The sequence below is a fragment of the Patagioenas fasciata genome, chromosome 1 (assembly GCF_037038585.1).
Source record: "Patagioenas fasciata isolate bPatFas1 chromosome 1, bPatFas1.hap1, whole genome shotgun sequence".
Taxonomy (NCBI): domain Eukaryota; kingdom Metazoa; phylum Chordata; class Aves; order Columbiformes; family Columbidae; genus Patagioenas; species Patagioenas fasciata.
The window spans coordinates 153,617,914-153,635,897 of NC_092520.1; the positions used below are offsets into that span (position 1 = coordinate 153,617,914).

General features: G+C 38.2%; 1 protein-coding gene across 1 annotated transcript in view; it reads right to left on the reverse strand.

Annotated features, from left to right (window-relative positions):
- Positions 1-17,984, reverse strand: part of TRIM24 (tripartite motif containing 24) — a 62,896-nt gene that overhangs the window by 24,369 nt on the left and 20,543 nt on the right. The window contains exons 2-6 of the mRNA XM_065861316.2: positions 14,659-14,777; positions 5,486-5,633; positions 3,546-3,678; positions 2,110-2,226; positions 828-942 (exon numbers count right to left, since the gene is read on the reverse strand). Of these exons, the coding sequence (XP_065717388.1) occupies positions 828-942; positions 2,110-2,226; positions 3,546-3,678; positions 5,486-5,633; positions 14,659-14,777 (632 nt within the window). The remainder of the gene's footprint in view (positions 1-827; positions 943-2,109; positions 2,227-3,545; positions 3,679-5,485; positions 5,634-14,658; positions 14,778-17,984) is intronic.

Sequence of the window (17,984 nt, forward strand, 5' to 3'; positions counted from 1 at the left end):
AGCGGGACAAGGGAAGTGATCCTTCCCCTGTACTCTGCATTGGTGAGGCCACATCTGGAGCACTGTGCTCAGTTCTGGGCCCCTGAGTTCAGGAAAGACAATGAAGTGCTGGAGTGGGTCCAGAGAAGAGCAACAAGACTGGGGAAGGGACTTGAGCACAAGACCTACGGAGAGAGGCTGACGGAGCTGGGGTTGTTTGGTCTGGAGAAGAGGAGGCTTAGAGGTGACCTCATCACTCTCTGTAACTACCTGAAGGGAAGTTATAGCCAGGTGGGGATTGGTCTCTTCTCCCAGGCAGTTAGCAATAGGACAAGGGGGCATGGGCTTAAACTCTGCCAGGGGAAATCTAGGCTGGATATTAGAAAGAAATTCTTTACAGAGAGAGTGGTCAGGCATTGGAATGGCCTGCCCACGGAGGTGGTGGACTCACCGTCCCTGGAGGTTTTTAAACTGAGATTGGACATGGCGCTAAGTGCTATGACCTACTAAATGGACTGGAGTTGGACCAAGGGTTGGACTTGATGATCTCTGAGGTCTTTTCCAACCCAGTCGATTCTGTGGTTCTGTGTGATTCTTTCCCCCATCCCACCAGGAGGGAGTGACAAGCGGCTGCGTGGTGCTTAGTTGTCAGCTGGGGTTAAATCACAACACCCAAAAAACAAACCCTCCTCCCCTTCCCTACCAAAACCACACTTGTCTAATGGCTTCTGTGGGACATCTCTCCCCTTCAGAAAGGTGATAGGATATGCACAGGTGGCTAATGCTAGAAATAGATTTTAAAATAGTAAGAGTGACATTTTTGTTTCTTACAACAGAAATGAAATTACCTCCAACTGATGCAGCAGAGCTTTTCCCTTTTTATTTATTTCTACCATCAGCGTAAATATGGCAACTTTAATATCCTGTTCCACCTGCTTTTGATTCTGATTCACTTCAAGAATTCTGTAAGTACACAGCATAGAAAACAATGTTCATTAGCTCAAATATCCACCTTCCAAACAGTATTTAAAAAGCCCCAAAAACCTCTAGTCTGTTGCTGAGACTACAATATTTCTTGATCATATGAACCAAATCACACACAGACTATCAGATACTTACAGTCAGGAAAATTACTGGGAGAAAAAAAAAGAGCAAGTACCAGTGACCTATGATAAAATTAATTAACTGGTGGCAAATTTTAATGCCATGAGCCTGTGAAATTATTGACATCCGTCACTGATAAAAATTAAATGCTCACTGTAACTGAAATTTTTAATTGTCCAGCACGTTTCTGGAATGGTCCATGGCAATCAAAACTGTTCAAGTCTGATCTCCATCTAAAGGTAGAATGGCACCCCAGAAACAAACAAAGATTTTCTAATTTAGCTATTTCAACAATAGTACTCAAACTTGTAACAGCAAAGCATAATCTCATATTGTGAAAACCTCTGCTGCTAAGATGCAAGGGAGAATAACCACTGAGATGCAGCAAAAGAAGAAAAGGTTGTCTGCTGTTTTTTTTCCATCTTCACCACCCTCAAAGACAGGCAAAAGAAAGAAGAGTTCAAGTTGCACCCAGCATCCTGTACTGTCTTGAATCTTCCTGGGCACTTACTGCCTTTGAATTCTGCTAAAGGAGCAGTTACAAAGGCCTACTGCAGCACACATTCTACACATTAATTCCTCTCTTACATTGATAGTACTGAGTGAAGAAAGCCCCGAGCATGAAAGCATTACATAACTCTGATAATACATGTCAAGAGCATTATGAAAACATGAGTCATAACCTTTCACTTCCTAAGAGGGATCTACATTATGAACATAAATGTGCCCATGGTGGAGAAGAACATAAGACTGCCTTCTACAGTCATTATTGCTTAAGTTGCTTTGTTGCACCCAAGCTATTGCTGCCCATTAAGTCAACAGGTTGAGCAGAAGAGTTATCTGACACAAGCAAGCACATTAAAGAGGCAACAGTCACTATGACAAACTGATGATTTTAGCATTTTTGTTTCTGGAAGGATAAAAAGAGAGAGGTACAAAATGCACTAATGTAAACATTTCAAGAAATTAGAGCATATATAAAGTTTGCCCTCTGTGTCAGTTTTGACCTTGAAATCTGATGCATACCTGTTTTGGATCTGCTTTCCTGTGTATTTTATGTACTTAGTCTTCTCCATCAATTTGGTGATTAGCATCTCAATGATCACTTTCTGGTTTTGAAAAGCTTCTTCTATAAACTGGTACCTGTAGTAAATAACAGTGAGTATTTACAGATGCAAAAGGTGTGAAACACTTGCTAGAAAACAGTTTCTTACAAAATACTTCTTTAGTTGAAGAAACATGTTGCTGAAGTTCAGAATTTAACTGCCCCTCATGGAAATTCATGTCAGCAAATGCTGATATTTTTTATTTAGATTATATTTTAATTCATAGTATATTTCCTGTAATTTTTATTTTGTTTTGAGAATTATGATTTTCGTAAATATGAAGGGAGGCTGCATGACCATAGGCCAATTTTGGCAAAAGATAAATTAATATTATGCTGTAGTCACGACTTTGTAAGTCAAAGTGCATGTAGGGTATTACATCATGCAAGGTAAGTATATAGAAACAGAAGGAAGAAGAGAGATTGCTGAGTCAGTAGAAGTCAGCAATATTTTAAATCAAGGAACTGAAATCATCAACAGTTTGAGGGAAAAAAAAAGTGGTGGTACATTCTGAAAGGGACATAAATCCTAAGAAAAGGAGAATTGAAGAGGAAGACTGTAACTCTGCAAGAGCAAGGTTTAGCCTATTCCCAGGAGCAACAGTGGCCAAAATTTCTTCACCTATTGATGTTTACCTGGTCAGGCAAGCAAGTTCTCTGAGTGCTTGCATCAGTTACAGTGAGCATATTAATATTTAACCTAAGAGTAGATCTGTCCCAGACCATTACTTCATGTCAGCCAACAAGATTATTGTCTTGTACTCAGAAGTTGTATGTAATCCTGCTTTGCAGCTTTGGTGGCCAGTTAAGAGATGGCCAAAGAACAGCAACTCAAAAATCTGTGTGTCATAAACAGTGTTCTCAAAACCCAGTATAACCAAACTCTGGGTTTACACTTCCTTTTAAAGGGCTCTTCACAGGAAAAAATGCTCATTTGCTCCACTCTGAAATTGCCTGGTAACGCTTTGTTATATAATCATCTTGTTGAAGGACAAATGGAGAAATGACACATGAGTGAGAAGTTGCATAACACGGCTGCTGTGCTTTCTAAGGATTCTCTGAGGAGCTGCAGAACAACAAATTCCATCCAAACAACTTGACAGTAAAGAAAGGGCTTGTGCTTAAGTCACCAGATTAAAAACTGGAAGAACTAGGTTTTATTCTAAACTGACACACGTTCACCAGCCACTCTTTTTTTGGATACAATCTCTGGATTTTTGTGATTTTCATTTCTGAGCAGAAAATTTTATCTTGCCCTTTTTTCACCTGACTGTATTCCATACAGCTAGGGCTACAATCAACTTCCAGCTACCTTCCTATAAGTGAGTTGCATAAAACATGTAGTTTATTTTGATACCTGTGCTCTTTGTGTTCCAGTAACTGACAGTCTCGGCAGGTCAGCTTGTCACAGGTTTCACAATACAACTTCAGCTGCTCCTTTTTGTGGTACGGGCAAAACACAGGTCGCTGACTGGTCACACCAACTGCCTCTGTCGAATAAAGGAAGATGTCAGTTCAGTCGCCTGAAATTTTACTAAAGATCTGCATTCTCCTGTTTCTCCTTACCATATTGCTCACCTAGGTACTACAACTGTCTATCAGGACACCTAATCCAACAATGTAAACACCTAAAATATAAACCTAAGAATATACGGGCTATAAGCTCAAACTGTAATGCCTCACTCTTGATCAAGCATGTAGCTAACTCTCTCATGGAAAATGTCTAGAACCTATTTTACCATAACTTATTATGGCCCCACGAAACTATTTACAAAAGAAGTAGTCAGTACTGGTACAGTCATAAAGACATTGGACAACCAGCAAGTTCTTTTCTTAAATGAAAATGAGGAGATTGCCGACTTAATTCATTGCTCTGACTTCTTTCTTAGTCAAGTGGGTGAAAGGGGGTTTGAGAATACCAAGACACTGGCATTCAGAAGTGTAAAACATACAGAATACAATAGCCACAAGTTACTAACATTCCTTCAGGTCCACGTTCTAAATGGGCAAGAGGTCTCACTTCAGTCTAGTGAGCAATACCAAAGTGCACAGGAATCACCACCAGATGATAAAAATGAAATCTGTTCTTTAAACAATTTGACTGACAAAGCCTGATTTCTGATGAATTAGGTTGGACACCGAGTTCATGAGGATTACATGGCCTGTAATGAAAACTGGCTTCACACTGCAGCCCATCCTTCACTGCAGGTCAATAAGGTTTCTTTCCCATACCCATTCATCTACTTATTTTCATGAAACCTGGAAGATGCTATTTTCAGATCTGTATCCTTCAGTCAAAATTCTGTGAACCTGACCAGCAGATTGGGAGGAGGCCTGAAGGCAGAGAGAGTATTCCTACCACCAAGTCATATTCAGCATTAACAGTCAGATACTTTTACCTACTACTTTTGTCCTCTCCTGAAAGTATACTCAGTACTCACTTTTGATTAATCACATCACAAAGTGGGAGAGAGAATATAGTGTAATCTCCAAAGTACCACACTAGAAACCAGCCTTTGAGCAACAAATATTACAGAAGTGAAAGCAGACATTATATATAAAATTTGCAGGACTAGATGTGGTGGAATGGAAATAAATATATAACAAATGTATAATAATATATAATAATTTATAAAAATAATTTATATATTTACAAGATAAATCATGCAACTCTAGAAAAAAGAGAGAAGCCAAATGCATGAAGAAGTATTTTCTGCAGCTGATCTCTAAAGTCTAGACAATAATTTGCAGTCATTCCGGGTGAAAGATAAAATCTATGTGCATTTATTGGTTTAAAACAATTTGCATAAAAATCATATAAAATACTCGTCTGTAGGGTTTCTTACCACTATGCGGCATATCTGACAGAAAAATGGCTGTCACACCCCCAGCTATGACAAAGTCTTTCTTTTCAGTAGCTACATTCTAATGCATCTAATGCTCAAAATAAAATGTTTTCTTTTGTTAGCTGGATCATTGAAGAGATCCACTTAAATGGAGAGCAGCCAAAGAAACACCAGAATTGGTTCATTTGGTTGCAGCCTTCGGCAATGAAATTGAAATAAGTGACTGGGAGGCAGGAAACTATTATAACATATCCCTTACCAACCAGAAAAATAACAAGGTTCCACTAATTGATATGCACGAAAGAGTTATGTAATAATGAAGTTGTTCTTTTACATTTACCAGGATTAAAGAATTAAATTTTTGATATTGATACATTAAAAAAAAAAGTCTAACACAGTTTTGCAATGCAGACACGGATTCTTTGTGAAATTATAAATCAAAGTGTCTTACCTGGAGATACTTCCTCTTTCTGCCTTACAGTGTGATCTTTTGTGAATTTAACCCTCTGGTGAGCTCTGATGCAGGTCTTGCACAACCATTCTACACATTCCACACAAAAACCATGAGCTTCTGCATTGTCTTCACAACTTGTGCAGACCTGAGGAAGAAAATGTAGCTGTCAAAATAAATACAGAATATACATACAAGATGCTGTTCATACATAATCAGTGCACTTTTACAGTTTTCCAAGAACTGTGAAAAGAGAATAGAAAACTGCCTGATGTATAGAACACTAAATAACTGCAAAAAAGGAACTGAATGTGACTTTTCAAAGAAAGTGGTCATTTTGTCAGTGTTACTCTAAAACCTTTACCTGACATCATAAAAGTCAAACCATTGCTTTCTGCCTGACACTGCACACTTAGAAGCCATATAATGTTTACTATATATAATATGGTCTTGGGAAATATTTATTAAATACAGAACACGATCAGCACTGCTCTGATTTTAGAAGCCTCCCTTCAGTTCACACACAGAAGCTTTAATTTTAGTTTCTGTTCTCCTGCTTAGTTTCAGGAATACCCTAGTTTCAGCTGGGATAGAATGAAGTTTCTTCCTAGTAGCAGGTATAGTACTCCGGTTTGGATTTAGTATAAAAAGAATGTTGATAAACATGCTGATGTTATAGTTGTTGCTAAGCAATGTGTAACACCAAGTCAAGGACTTTTCAGCTTTGTGCCAAGTGCATAAGAAGCTGGAATGGGGCACAACCAGGACAGCTGACCCAAACTGACTAAAGGGGTATTCTTTACCATATGACACTCAGTATATATTCTGGGAGAAGGAGGAAGGGGGGGACATTTGGAGTGATGGTGTTTGTCTTCCCACGTCACCATTACATCTCATGAAGCCCAGCTTTCCTGGACTGAACACATGCCTGCCTACGGGAAGTGGTGAACGAATCTCTTCTGCTGTTTTGCCCGTGTGAGCGGCTTTTGCTTTACCTATTAAACTGTCTTTATCTCAACCCACAAGTTTTCTCACTTTTACTTTTGTGAGTCTCTCCCCTATCCTATCACAGGGGAGTGACCAAGTGGCTGTGTGGGGCTTAGTTGTCAGCTGAGGTTAAAAAAAAAACAAACAAAACAGACCTTTTTGGTGACCAACATGGGCCTCAAAGGCTTCAAGATAATAAGAGTTTTTATTGGCATGGGCTAGATTGTATTTATAGCTATTATTGCTGTTCAGCTATTAATTGACAGGTTCCTGTGCTTGTCATGGGCCTTGTCTGCCTTACTGTAAATTAAAGAGTTTTGTGCTCATTCGTGGCTGCTTTCTGTTTTCAGTGCTTGCTGTACTGCTTATCATCTGACTCTGATCTGCCTGGGAACATTGTGATACCAGTAACGTGTGCCTGGGCTTGCAGCTGGCCAGGGCATCACTACTGTATCAGACAAGCTGGAAGTCCAGTGTGAACTCAAGTCAAAGCAAGTCTGCAGACATCAAGGTCGGTGAAGGAGGATGAGGAGGTTCTTCACATGCCAGAGCAGGTTCCCGTGGAGACCATGGTGAGGCCAGCTGTCCCCTGCAGCCCACGGAGGTCCACAGTGGAGCACAGATACACCTGCAGCCCAGGGAGGGCTCCATGCCAGAGCAGCTGGATGCCCCTGAAGTAGGCTATGACCCCATGGTCATGAAGAACTTCAGCCCATGGGAAGGACTCATCTTGGAGAGGTTCGTGGAGAACTGTCTTCCACAGGAGGGACCCCATGCTGGAGCAAGGGGAGAGCTGGAGAAGTCCTCCTCCTGAGGAGGCGGGGAGTGAGTGAGTGGCTGTGTGGTGCTTAGTTGTTGGCTGGGGTTAAACCACAACAGGGAATTACATACAGGACTGAACAGCAAGGTTCTTCTCAAGAATCTCTGCATCACAACTTAATGACAGAATTCCAGTTAAGATTATCAGTAAAGCTATCCTAGAATAGATTTGCAACCAATGCCTAATAATTTTCAAACTGTGGCCTGTCAAATCCTGTGGTTCTTTGGACTATACTCAAGAGATCAAGAAAAAAACAATTAAGGAAAACAAAACTGATAGCAGACCAAAACCTCCCTGCACAGAGTCAATGCACACTGAAGAAAAAATTCCTATGGATCCAAAATCTGAACAGGTTGAAAAGTATGAATGATGGGCAACATCACTTCAGATGTTTATAATATTATTTCATTTTTAAGTCCTTCTTTACAATGCCTCTGTAGTCATACCTTCAAGGTTTTTTTGGTGGTAAAAATAGCAAATATGCTTACGTAGAACTTGTTTAGGTAACTACCATCCATTTCTACCAATGTCTAGTGCTGCTGCAAACCAAGGCCTCAAGATGTCTGAAGACTGCTATATCCTACAGGTCACACTGACAGAATTCTGGTAGCAGGAGCAACAAGGAAAAGAACTGTTTAGTTTTCAATTTGATGAAAAAAAAAAAATTCCAACTTCTGCATGCACAGAAGATCATTTTAGACAAAGTTAAAGAGGAAGCAAATATTTATATCCTACGCAGACAGATGACATATATGTAGAACTAGGTCCCAGTTTCCCCTTCAAGAAAAAGGGAAAAATTAGCACAAAACTAGCCTTAGACCACATCGCAAGTTACTGACAGAACAGAAATTTAAACATAGGAGTTACAGATTCCCAGTGCTGTGCTTATTCTTCTGGATCATGTTGCCTCTGAAAGCAAATATCTTCTGAGAAATGAAGTTACAACATAAGGGTTGTTGACCCCTCTTGTTGTCACTTGGAGTTTGAAGCAGTTCCTCTTCCCTAAAGGTGACCTGTAAAGGAGGGAAAAAATGGGCTCACGCCCTTTTTTCTGTTTCTTCACAAAAAAGGAGGCCTGAAAGTCTTATTTTTAAAAACCTTCTTATATTTTTTTAATCTTCTGCTTGTTTTTTCTTTTCCTTTCCCCTCTTAACAATAAAAATTTTAGTCCTATCCAGACTAGTTGACTAGGTAAAAATATCAAAGAGTCAGGACATCATAAAAAAGCCAAGAAAATTGAGGTAAAGCAATCAACGAAAGGCAAGTGCAATCAGAAAACTGAAAATCTGTACTTGCTCTTAACCCTTAATTTCAATGACATTTTGGAAAAAAAAAGTATTCTTAGGGACTCAACACAGAATCTTGAAAAAACTCTAGAACAAGCACCTATCACTGAGGCATTACTTCAACATTACATTTTCTCTGACAGAAGCTCCCTGAAAGAAATTCCCTCCCTTCTTCCTTGCCAGTTGTCCCCTCCTCAGGTGTCCCAATGCAACTCTCCGCAAGACTGTGGTGTAAAGCCAGATTAATTACATCATTGTAGCCCAAGAGTCACTTACGTCAGTGCTGCTGACTGGGCAGTGAACTACTTTAGGACAAGAAAGAAGTTTTAGAATCAGTCTCGTTGCCAGAGAGGTACAATTGTGCTATGCCTGCAGATACCCAGAGGTGTTTTTGCAAGTCAGAGTGGAGAATAAGACACTGGATATTTTTCTAGTGTAAAAAAAAGTCCAACAGTGAAAACAAAATAAGCAAAGGAAATAAACAGCAACAAAAAGTCTTTCAGGTATTCTTTAAGTCAAAGAAGCAAAATAAAGACAACAACAACAAGAACAGCAGGAACCAAAGTTAAAAATACATGAATAAATGCAGGAGAAAAAAAACCCTCAACCAACCGCAACAGGCTTTCCATGTCACCTTTAGCAAACTTAGGCAGATAAACTTGCTACGTGCCAGGGCATTTAAGTTCAAAGGATTTCTGAAGTTATTAATTTCTCCTAGATTCCAATATCTTTGTCTATTTTTTTCAATATGCTTTAGAGTGGTGTTTTGTGGTTTGTTTTTTTTTTTTTAAATTGTTTTGACCTGCTACAGTTGGAATGAGATTAAGATTGTGATTCAATAACTAATACCAACATGCTGCCAAATGAACTGAAACTCCTCCTTTGTAGTCCCCAAAAACATATATTCCAACTTTATACTTTTCAAAGTCACCAAATGGAAGAGAGACAGATTCTAAAATTTGCCATAGACAGCATAACTCATGCTGTCAAAACAGCTATGCCTTCTAGGTAGAAACTAGATTCACTTCTATCCACTTCTTACTTGAAACATGCATATTCACGTATAGCTTAGATTTTGCTAGAACTCCTAGTTATTATAATAAGTCATTTAACTAAAGTACATGGAAGTACAATTACTGCAAATGTTTGCTACACTCTTACAAAACCTAAAACTTATTTCACTCTTATTTCCGTGACTCATACAAACAGTGTTTCAGTGATTTCAAAGAAAACCCTCCTTAGTTAACCTGTAAGCCTTTACTCTGGTTAGACAGATATTTATTTTTAATTGAGTTTTCCTTGTAATTATATTTAATTCAGTTTCTATTTTTAGTATTTATAACCCCAGGAAGTGTTCATTCAGCCTTCATCCAAATGTAATGAAAGCAGAAATTACTCAGCATGTTGCAGGTAAGTACTATTTTTTTCTGTTGTACAAGACTGGGTATTTACTTAAAAACAGATTTACATGCAAGAGCTGAGGTAATAGAGCTGTCTTCTCAGCTACTGTAGTAACTAACCACTCTTCCAATTAAATATGCTTTGAGCATTAAAGAGATTAAACAAGCAGTCAAAGGTTTCCAAGTTTCAAAGTAAGAGAACAAAGTAGTCTGGAGGAATATTCAAAGAACTAACGTTCCAAACTTCAGCAGTGTAAATTAGATGAAATGTTTTAACCTATAGGATCCAAAACCCATCAGTTCTAATAGCTATATAACTATCTTTTGGCACATACCAAATAACCAAAGACAGCACCTGTCTTTTGGGACATTCTTGCCTATATTTAACTCTAAATATGAACCACGTGCTGATATCTCAAAATGCACAAACCCTGCTCAACACGTCCCCCTTTCCCCAACATCCCATCAAGAGCTGCCTCTTTGAAGCACAACAAAGCCATAGTGACTCTTCTTGACTCTGTTATTCACTGCCTTAAACCAGTGGCTTTTAAAGACACTTCAGCCATGGCTACAGCTTTGATAATCTATATAGGATAGTAATTCTTTGGAAGAACACATGGCGGCTACTATGGCATCACACAAAACTAAAGAAACCTTTTGTTCTAAATTGTTCTCATTAATCGCCCTATCATGGCAGTCAGACTTGCTGTCTTAGTATCCAGATCTAATTTCATATCTAAACTAATAACTTGTTTTGTTACTACACTGCAAGTATCTCACATAAAGTCCAACTGTTCTTCATTCCTACTACAACATTTAAAATTCTCATGTCAGTAACTGGTAGAGATACAGAAGGTGTTCTCACTATCAAGCAGTATTTTCATGTATGTTCTCTTTTGGATACAGAAGTTATGAGAATTAGGACCTAGACTAAAACGCACTACAGATTCAGTATGCTGCAGCAACACCAACGTTATCACTATGATCTTCTCTCTTCTGCATCAATTTGACCCTTCTCATTTTTTACTTCCACGGCTTTGCACAAGCAGTAAACAATTTTCTCCTGTTACATTCCTAAATTTCCCTCACTGGTCTGCCTTAGTATTATTCAAATTCAGCATTTGTTCCAGTAACAATTCTTGGGTTAAAAGTTCCTTTCTGCTCCCCCTTGTGAATCAAGTATAATTATTTTTTTTTAATTTTCAAATTTCTCTTTTGCTAAGTCTTTCAATGAATCGTAATGAAACAAAATTATAATGGATCTGCTCTTTAAAAGTATTCAAGTCCTAGTTGCCCACAACCTATAATGATTTCTTTCAAAAAAAATCACAGCTTGTTACTCTATCTTTTTTTTGAAAGCTTCCTATGCTAATAGCCAGCACAAGATCCTTTATGTTCTCTTTAATGCTAGCCAGGAAAGCCCTTGTGTAACTTGTTTTGCCTCTGAAGTTTTCAGTAGTAATTGCTAGAAAGCACAGCTGTGTAAGAAGGGTACTAACTGCTAAAATTAGGCTCGCATAAAGTAAACATGATTTTAGACAAACGGATAACATTTTATTAAGTCCCGGTTATTTTTCCCACCCCACAATGACAGGCTCCATGATACACCATTCACTCCTACAGTTTTAATTAAGTATACTAAAAAGTATTTTAGCATTATTATCAATTTGAACTTGAAACAATCAAACTCGAATTTGAAAGTCTTTTTTTTTTCAGTCTCTCTTGAATTGAAATAAACCACTTCTTCCTGACAACACAGAGGCGAGTCAGAGATATGGACTAGTGGTTCTCAGCCATAATGTCACTTGCACAGAACCCACTGCTTCTGTCTAATTCTAACGTCTTAAACATCCTGCTAAAGCTGCCAAACTATGAAAGGCAAACCATCTCAGTAGAAAGCTTCTATAAAATGGCCAAAGTTTTGGACAGAATTTGGATGATCCAATATTTCCCACAAGTCTCAGTCTCTTCTCCACTTTAATGCATGTGATTTGTTGCCTATCTTGCTACCGGCCTTTTTTCTTTTCTCTTTGGTTCTTCAGGGACAAAACAAGGCAGATTGATTAGAAAGACATATAATCCTTAAAACCCATAATACTCCTTGAACAGGACACTTATCTGTTTAACTATTATTGAGTTAACTTTCTATTCCATAACAGATAGCTGTAGAGAACAATGTAGCTTTTTTTTATGGTTCCCATGTCAAAGTACAAAGGACTCATTACACACACACAAAAGCTTCTTTATCATACCAAAATAAATCTGTTCAAACAAAACAGAACTGCTCATCGTTGATTTCCAAGAGGTGAGGTACATGCTCACTTAGCAGGCATCTAACAAAACCTCTAGCACCATTTAAAAAAAAAAAAAAAAAAACAACAAAAGTCAGCAGAAAAACACATGAAAGTACTAGTCTGATGGTTTAGCAAAGTCTGCTGGTTTGCCTTCAAATGCTGCAGAAAGTATGCTGAGTCCAGCTGGGAACAGAGCTGAAGAACAGGCACGCTCTCTGAACTGCAAGGCTGCTGGTTTTTGTTAGGAAGAGAAAGAAACATGGAATGGAAGAGTTAGTCTGACAGGGAGCCTAAGGAAACACAAGTGCTTTGAAGAACCTCCCCGTAATCAGCTCACACCACTCAAAAATGGATGATTCTAAACCAGCTGCTGAAAAATGTGGAAGTTCTCTGTATCTCTCTCCAGCAGATCAAGATTGGAAGACAAACAAAAAAGATACCTCCCTCAATTCCAAGGAAGCCCCCTGACATAATTGAGTTTGGTGGATACTCCATGACCCATGAAAGCACACCAAATTTTACAGAATTATGATCAACCTCAAAAATATAAAGAGCCCTTCTTGAATTTTGGATTCCTCATTGAAGTCTCAAAGGTTTCAATTCCCTATGGGGGGAAAGGAGAGGAGGAGACAAAAAAAAAAACCCCAAACAACAACAACAAGAAAAAACTTTGTCACTAAACCCAGGAAAAATAACTCTACTTCTGTCACCACTCACCAGAGCAAGGTCTCAGAGGACCTGTTTATATAACCAAGCAGAGGTTACGGTACAGGCCCCCAAAAAATATTCAGAACTGCTTCTGCATAACAAAGGTATTTGTTGTCTTTCTACTCTTCCTAATTTTAAAGTCACTAAAACCATTATCATCAAATTTGCAATGGAACAGGGACTCTTCATTTTCTCAGTCTTACTGGTAGAATATTGAAAGACTTCATGTAAATCTCACGACCATCTCCAAAACTCAAATGTCTCATTGCAACACCCGGGGCAGGGAAACCAAACAATCCCAACCCCCCTCCCCTCCCCACCCCCCCCCCCCGGCACACGAAGAGCAAAAAGGCAAACTTCAGACTGTCCCTGCATTAACAGAACATTGCTCATACTTCCAGAGACTCCAAACTAAGTTTCAGTTTCTTGTAAAATCTATAATTTCTCAGAAATCCGGTTGCAAAATTCCTTATAAGCTGAACACAGTTTAATGGTTTTCAAGACAGAAGTTAATTATCCTTCCTCACAGATTATGACAACATTTATGCTTTTAATAGTCCATGAGCTGGTATCACAAACCTGACTTGGTACTTTCACCTGTTGCTGAGAGACATACCCCATTCATATACACAAATTTCAGATAAGCTTTGAAACAAGCAGGCTACACAATAAAGGACGTCTAAGAATCTGCCCCCGAAATAAACAGATCAAGAGCCAATGATACAGGTCCCTAAAATGAAGAGAGCAAAAAGAGGCATTTTCAAAACAAAAGGAGAGCACCATGCAAATATTAGGGGACGAGTTAAAACACAAGCCACACTGACATAGTAACTTATTTGTACTGTTATTATGAAGAACATAACCACATATAAAGAGGCTGAATTATTTACAAGAAGTTCCTGGAGTTTAATAAAATGTTTATGAGTAAAGAGACACTTGATATACTCTCTAACTAGCTAAGAACGAAGACATGCAATATTTTGATACCAGGGATTGCTAAACTTTGGTCCTACACAGCTGTGGTTATTCATTTGGTACTGCCTCCACACTAATACTTCCCTCCTTAAAAACCATCATGAGGAAAAAAGACTTAGTATTACTATTCTTCCCAACAAGCAGGTTTTGGTTTTATGAGATGGCTATTGTTTCATTACAAAAGGAAGAAGAGGTAGACTACAGAAGGAAAACAAACTAGAAACCCCTACAACATCCACCTTCCCCAATTAGAAGTTTGAGCCTCTTGTTTGGTAACTGCACTAGAGCTACTTAAGTATCATGTTCTGTCAGTGCTGAGATAAGAAAAATAAAGTCGATTTAACTAGAGGATTCTATTTTACATTGAAATCTCTTGACGTAGTGTTGTTCGGGTCTTTGCTTCATAGAGTGCTTCAAGTGCTCTGCCCAAAGTCTAGAAATTCCCATTCTAATGCCTATTCCTTCCTTTTCTCTTTTGCTATCACAATGCAATTAAAAATAGTTTAGAATAAGATAATCACCTTCTTCACATGCATTTTCATTGCTTTTAACTGATTTTCTAGAGTAGCTACCCCTCATGTGATGACTAAGTACCTGAAGTCTTTTTCTGCACATGAACAGCAAAAAGGTCACGCAGCAAGAAGCCAAGCATATGCACACACATCCAGAAGGTGTTAACTTGATTACACATTAATGCACTTACCTGATTTGATTTCTCTACTGTGCTACTGGGAACTTCTGTGGTATCCTTCACAAAAAAGTTATCTATGATGTGTCTCTCTGCATATTCCTGACCACAAATTGGACAGCGGATAACACCGACTGGGGGGGGAAAAAAAAAAATCCGATTATGCTTGCGCAACTTAAGATCTATCAAACAACTTCACAGACAGCTTGTAAGGATAAATACTTTGAAAGGATGTTTCAATATTTTCCTGTCAGTAAGCTATGAGTAAAAAGCTAATTCTCATTTATCACTGAAGTAACATTTACCTGTTATTCCCTGATGACATACTCTTTCAACCAAGGTCAAGCACCTTTTTGTTTCAATTCTTTTAAGAGTTTGCCTTAATCTTATAGAAAATGAATTCATTTTATCTAAAGGGCATGTATTTTGAATGACAATTTGTTATTATAGAATGGATTAAAGTAAACCTTCATTAGTGCAGAGTATTAATTAGTGACATTGAGTGGTACTACATACACACAAGCATACACACCAGCAGTGTGACATGACTGACTTCCAGCTATGTAACATGAGAGACTGAAATGTAATTAATTCAAAATTAATGAGACAACTTGTATAGAGACTACCTTCACTCTAAGCAATGGAAAGCAAGCAAGCAAGGTACAGAAGTAAATAAGCAAGGTCCTCTCCTCTGCAAGACACATTGGGGAACAATTCTAAGACAATAACATGTCTGGTGGAAGAAAGAGCCAAGAACCAATAACTCGAAGGGTTAAACAATTAATAGTTTTCTTGACAGAAGAAGAAGGACAAAGTGACATTCAAGAGCTAGGGTTCAACAAGTGAGTAGGCTAGACTGAAATGGAGAAGATTATACAAACATTAAAGCAGACACCTTTCCTAGGTGCAGAAAACAAAATGTCTTAATAGCACTGAGGCTTGTTTATCATCCAGGAAAAAAATCTCTAAAATGCCGGGCATTAACACCTTGCTTTAAAAAAAATTATCAGAGTCATTAACACCAGAAAAAAAAAAGATCTGAAACTAAGTTAAGTTGAAATAATCACATAGGATATGGAAATCATGCGAAGCCTACAGTACATTTGAGTTCACACTGAGATGGATCCTAGACCTACAGCTGCTAATTGAAAGGAGGCATGATTTTAGGGCCTTAAAGATCAGAGGCATTGTTTAATTTATTTAACACCAGTATATAATTCAGCACTTGCATATTTAGCTAAAGCAGCACGGGATTGATTTTGTTCCTGTTTCACTTTTACACTAAAATGTAGAAACACAGAAACTATTAAATGTTTCACTTTCTGCAGAAGAATCTAATTCCTTACTGTAAGTGCTTCATACAAGATTTAAGTAACTTCTTCATGATGTTCCAATACACGCTAGAGATTCAACTGGCCAACCCACTGTAAAGCAGTTCTCTAAAAAAAGTCCACCAGTTTTACTAAATTAGGTCTCATTCTGGAAATTCACCCAGCAGTTTTCCACTTGCGCACAGAGCATTTCACTATCATCTGAAAGGCTATGATGTTAAGCCTTGTTTTCTTATAATTGGCATTTTGCCAGTATGCTTTTCAATACATATTTGTACAGCTTCCTTTTATACATAAATTCTATATTTTGGTTAAAACTTTTGTAACATCTTTATACCATCATCATCATAAAGGGTAATAAGGAAAACCCATTCTGGTATGTCAGGTAGCTAACAGAACTCAAAGTACTGAATTTAAGTACTATCTTTAAAACAGATCAATTTTGTTAAGTTGAGCTTATAAATAAGCATGAATTGAAATCATGGCAGGATATTAGGGAACCTATTAACGTAACCCAAATGTTTCATTTACATTTTCACCAACAAAATACTGTCAACTGCCTGTTCAAGAGATCACTTTGAAATTCTAGATTGAGGGGGGAGAAGGAAAAAAGGAAAAACGTCCTCAAAGTCCTCCTGAAATGTTTTTGAGACTTCTTCTGCTGTCTAGCCTAAAATCAAGGTTTTCTCCTGCAATTGTATGTGGGTAAATCTGCTTTTGATAAATGACAGCTATACAAATCAGTTTTAAACCAGGTTCAGTCAACCTCAGGACCATGGATAAAAACCCCTAGTACCAGGATTTCAGTGTAACTGTTACAGACAGGTTACGCAGATGGCAACCCAGGACTTCTAGGCATAAAATGCAAAACACAAATTAGCCAAGCAGCATTCCTTTCAGGTCTTCATCTGTTTTTCGTAATGTACCCAAGGCTCTTTCAGTAACACACTGAACAACATAAACAAAGTGTTGGTCTTTTCCTCTCCACTCTCCAAGTGAGAAATTAAAGGTGCAAGTTGAGTGGTCTGTGTGTGTTTGTCATGTGTGCTGCATTTGAAAGAAAAGGGTCACGGCAAATAACAGTACCTAATGAATTCACGAAGGCTCATTTCAGAACTTCAACCTAGCAACCTCAAAGAGACACTCTCACACAGATATGCTGCACACCAGCACTGGAATTTCTACCCACATTTCTTATCAGTAAACAAATTGTGGAGTGGAGCACACCATATCATCATCACACAGTCCTGCAGAACAAGGAGTGGAGCTGGCAGTGCACAGGAGCCCACGTAGGTAAGAGAGACACTGAATTACTAGGAAGGACAAATACGGTTTTCAATGAACCCAGAATTCAGAACTTCCTATGGGAAAACAGAGACAGAAGAGGAAAGACTCTCACTATTTTGGAACTGAGTGAAAAACACAGATAAATACAAAACCAACCTATTCAAAGTTAAGAGGAACACTGATTATATTCAAGAAAAGACACACAATTTAACTTAGCAAAGCTCATGAATTAACATATCACTGTTCCAACATTAGCATTTCTACTAATGTTATCAGAGTTACCTGTCATAATTAAGTACTAAAATTCTACTTGGAAATAATAATTTTCAAGTAAATTCTTACATCACAGTACTAGTTGCAGAATGCAGCTTTTTATGTAAAATGATAATACTGCGCATAGGCCAAGCAAAGTTTTCAGCCATCCATCCAATACAAATTGTACAGTTGCCAGCTGTCACAGATCTGATGGGATTTAAATCAGTTCATGTTATTTATTTGCTTACAGCCCAAACCGCATCAGCAGAATGCTAAGAGTACATACCCATAAGGGCCAGGCTGCAGAAAGTTATAAACAAGAAATATTGGGAACTGGAAAGTTACTTGTTTATTTCAGTGCCTGCCTCTGAAGATGACACATAACACTTAATTATTTTTCATGTGCAGAGCCTTCTTTTAGAACAATATTTGGTCTATAACATGGTGCATTGGGTTTACACATCCAGG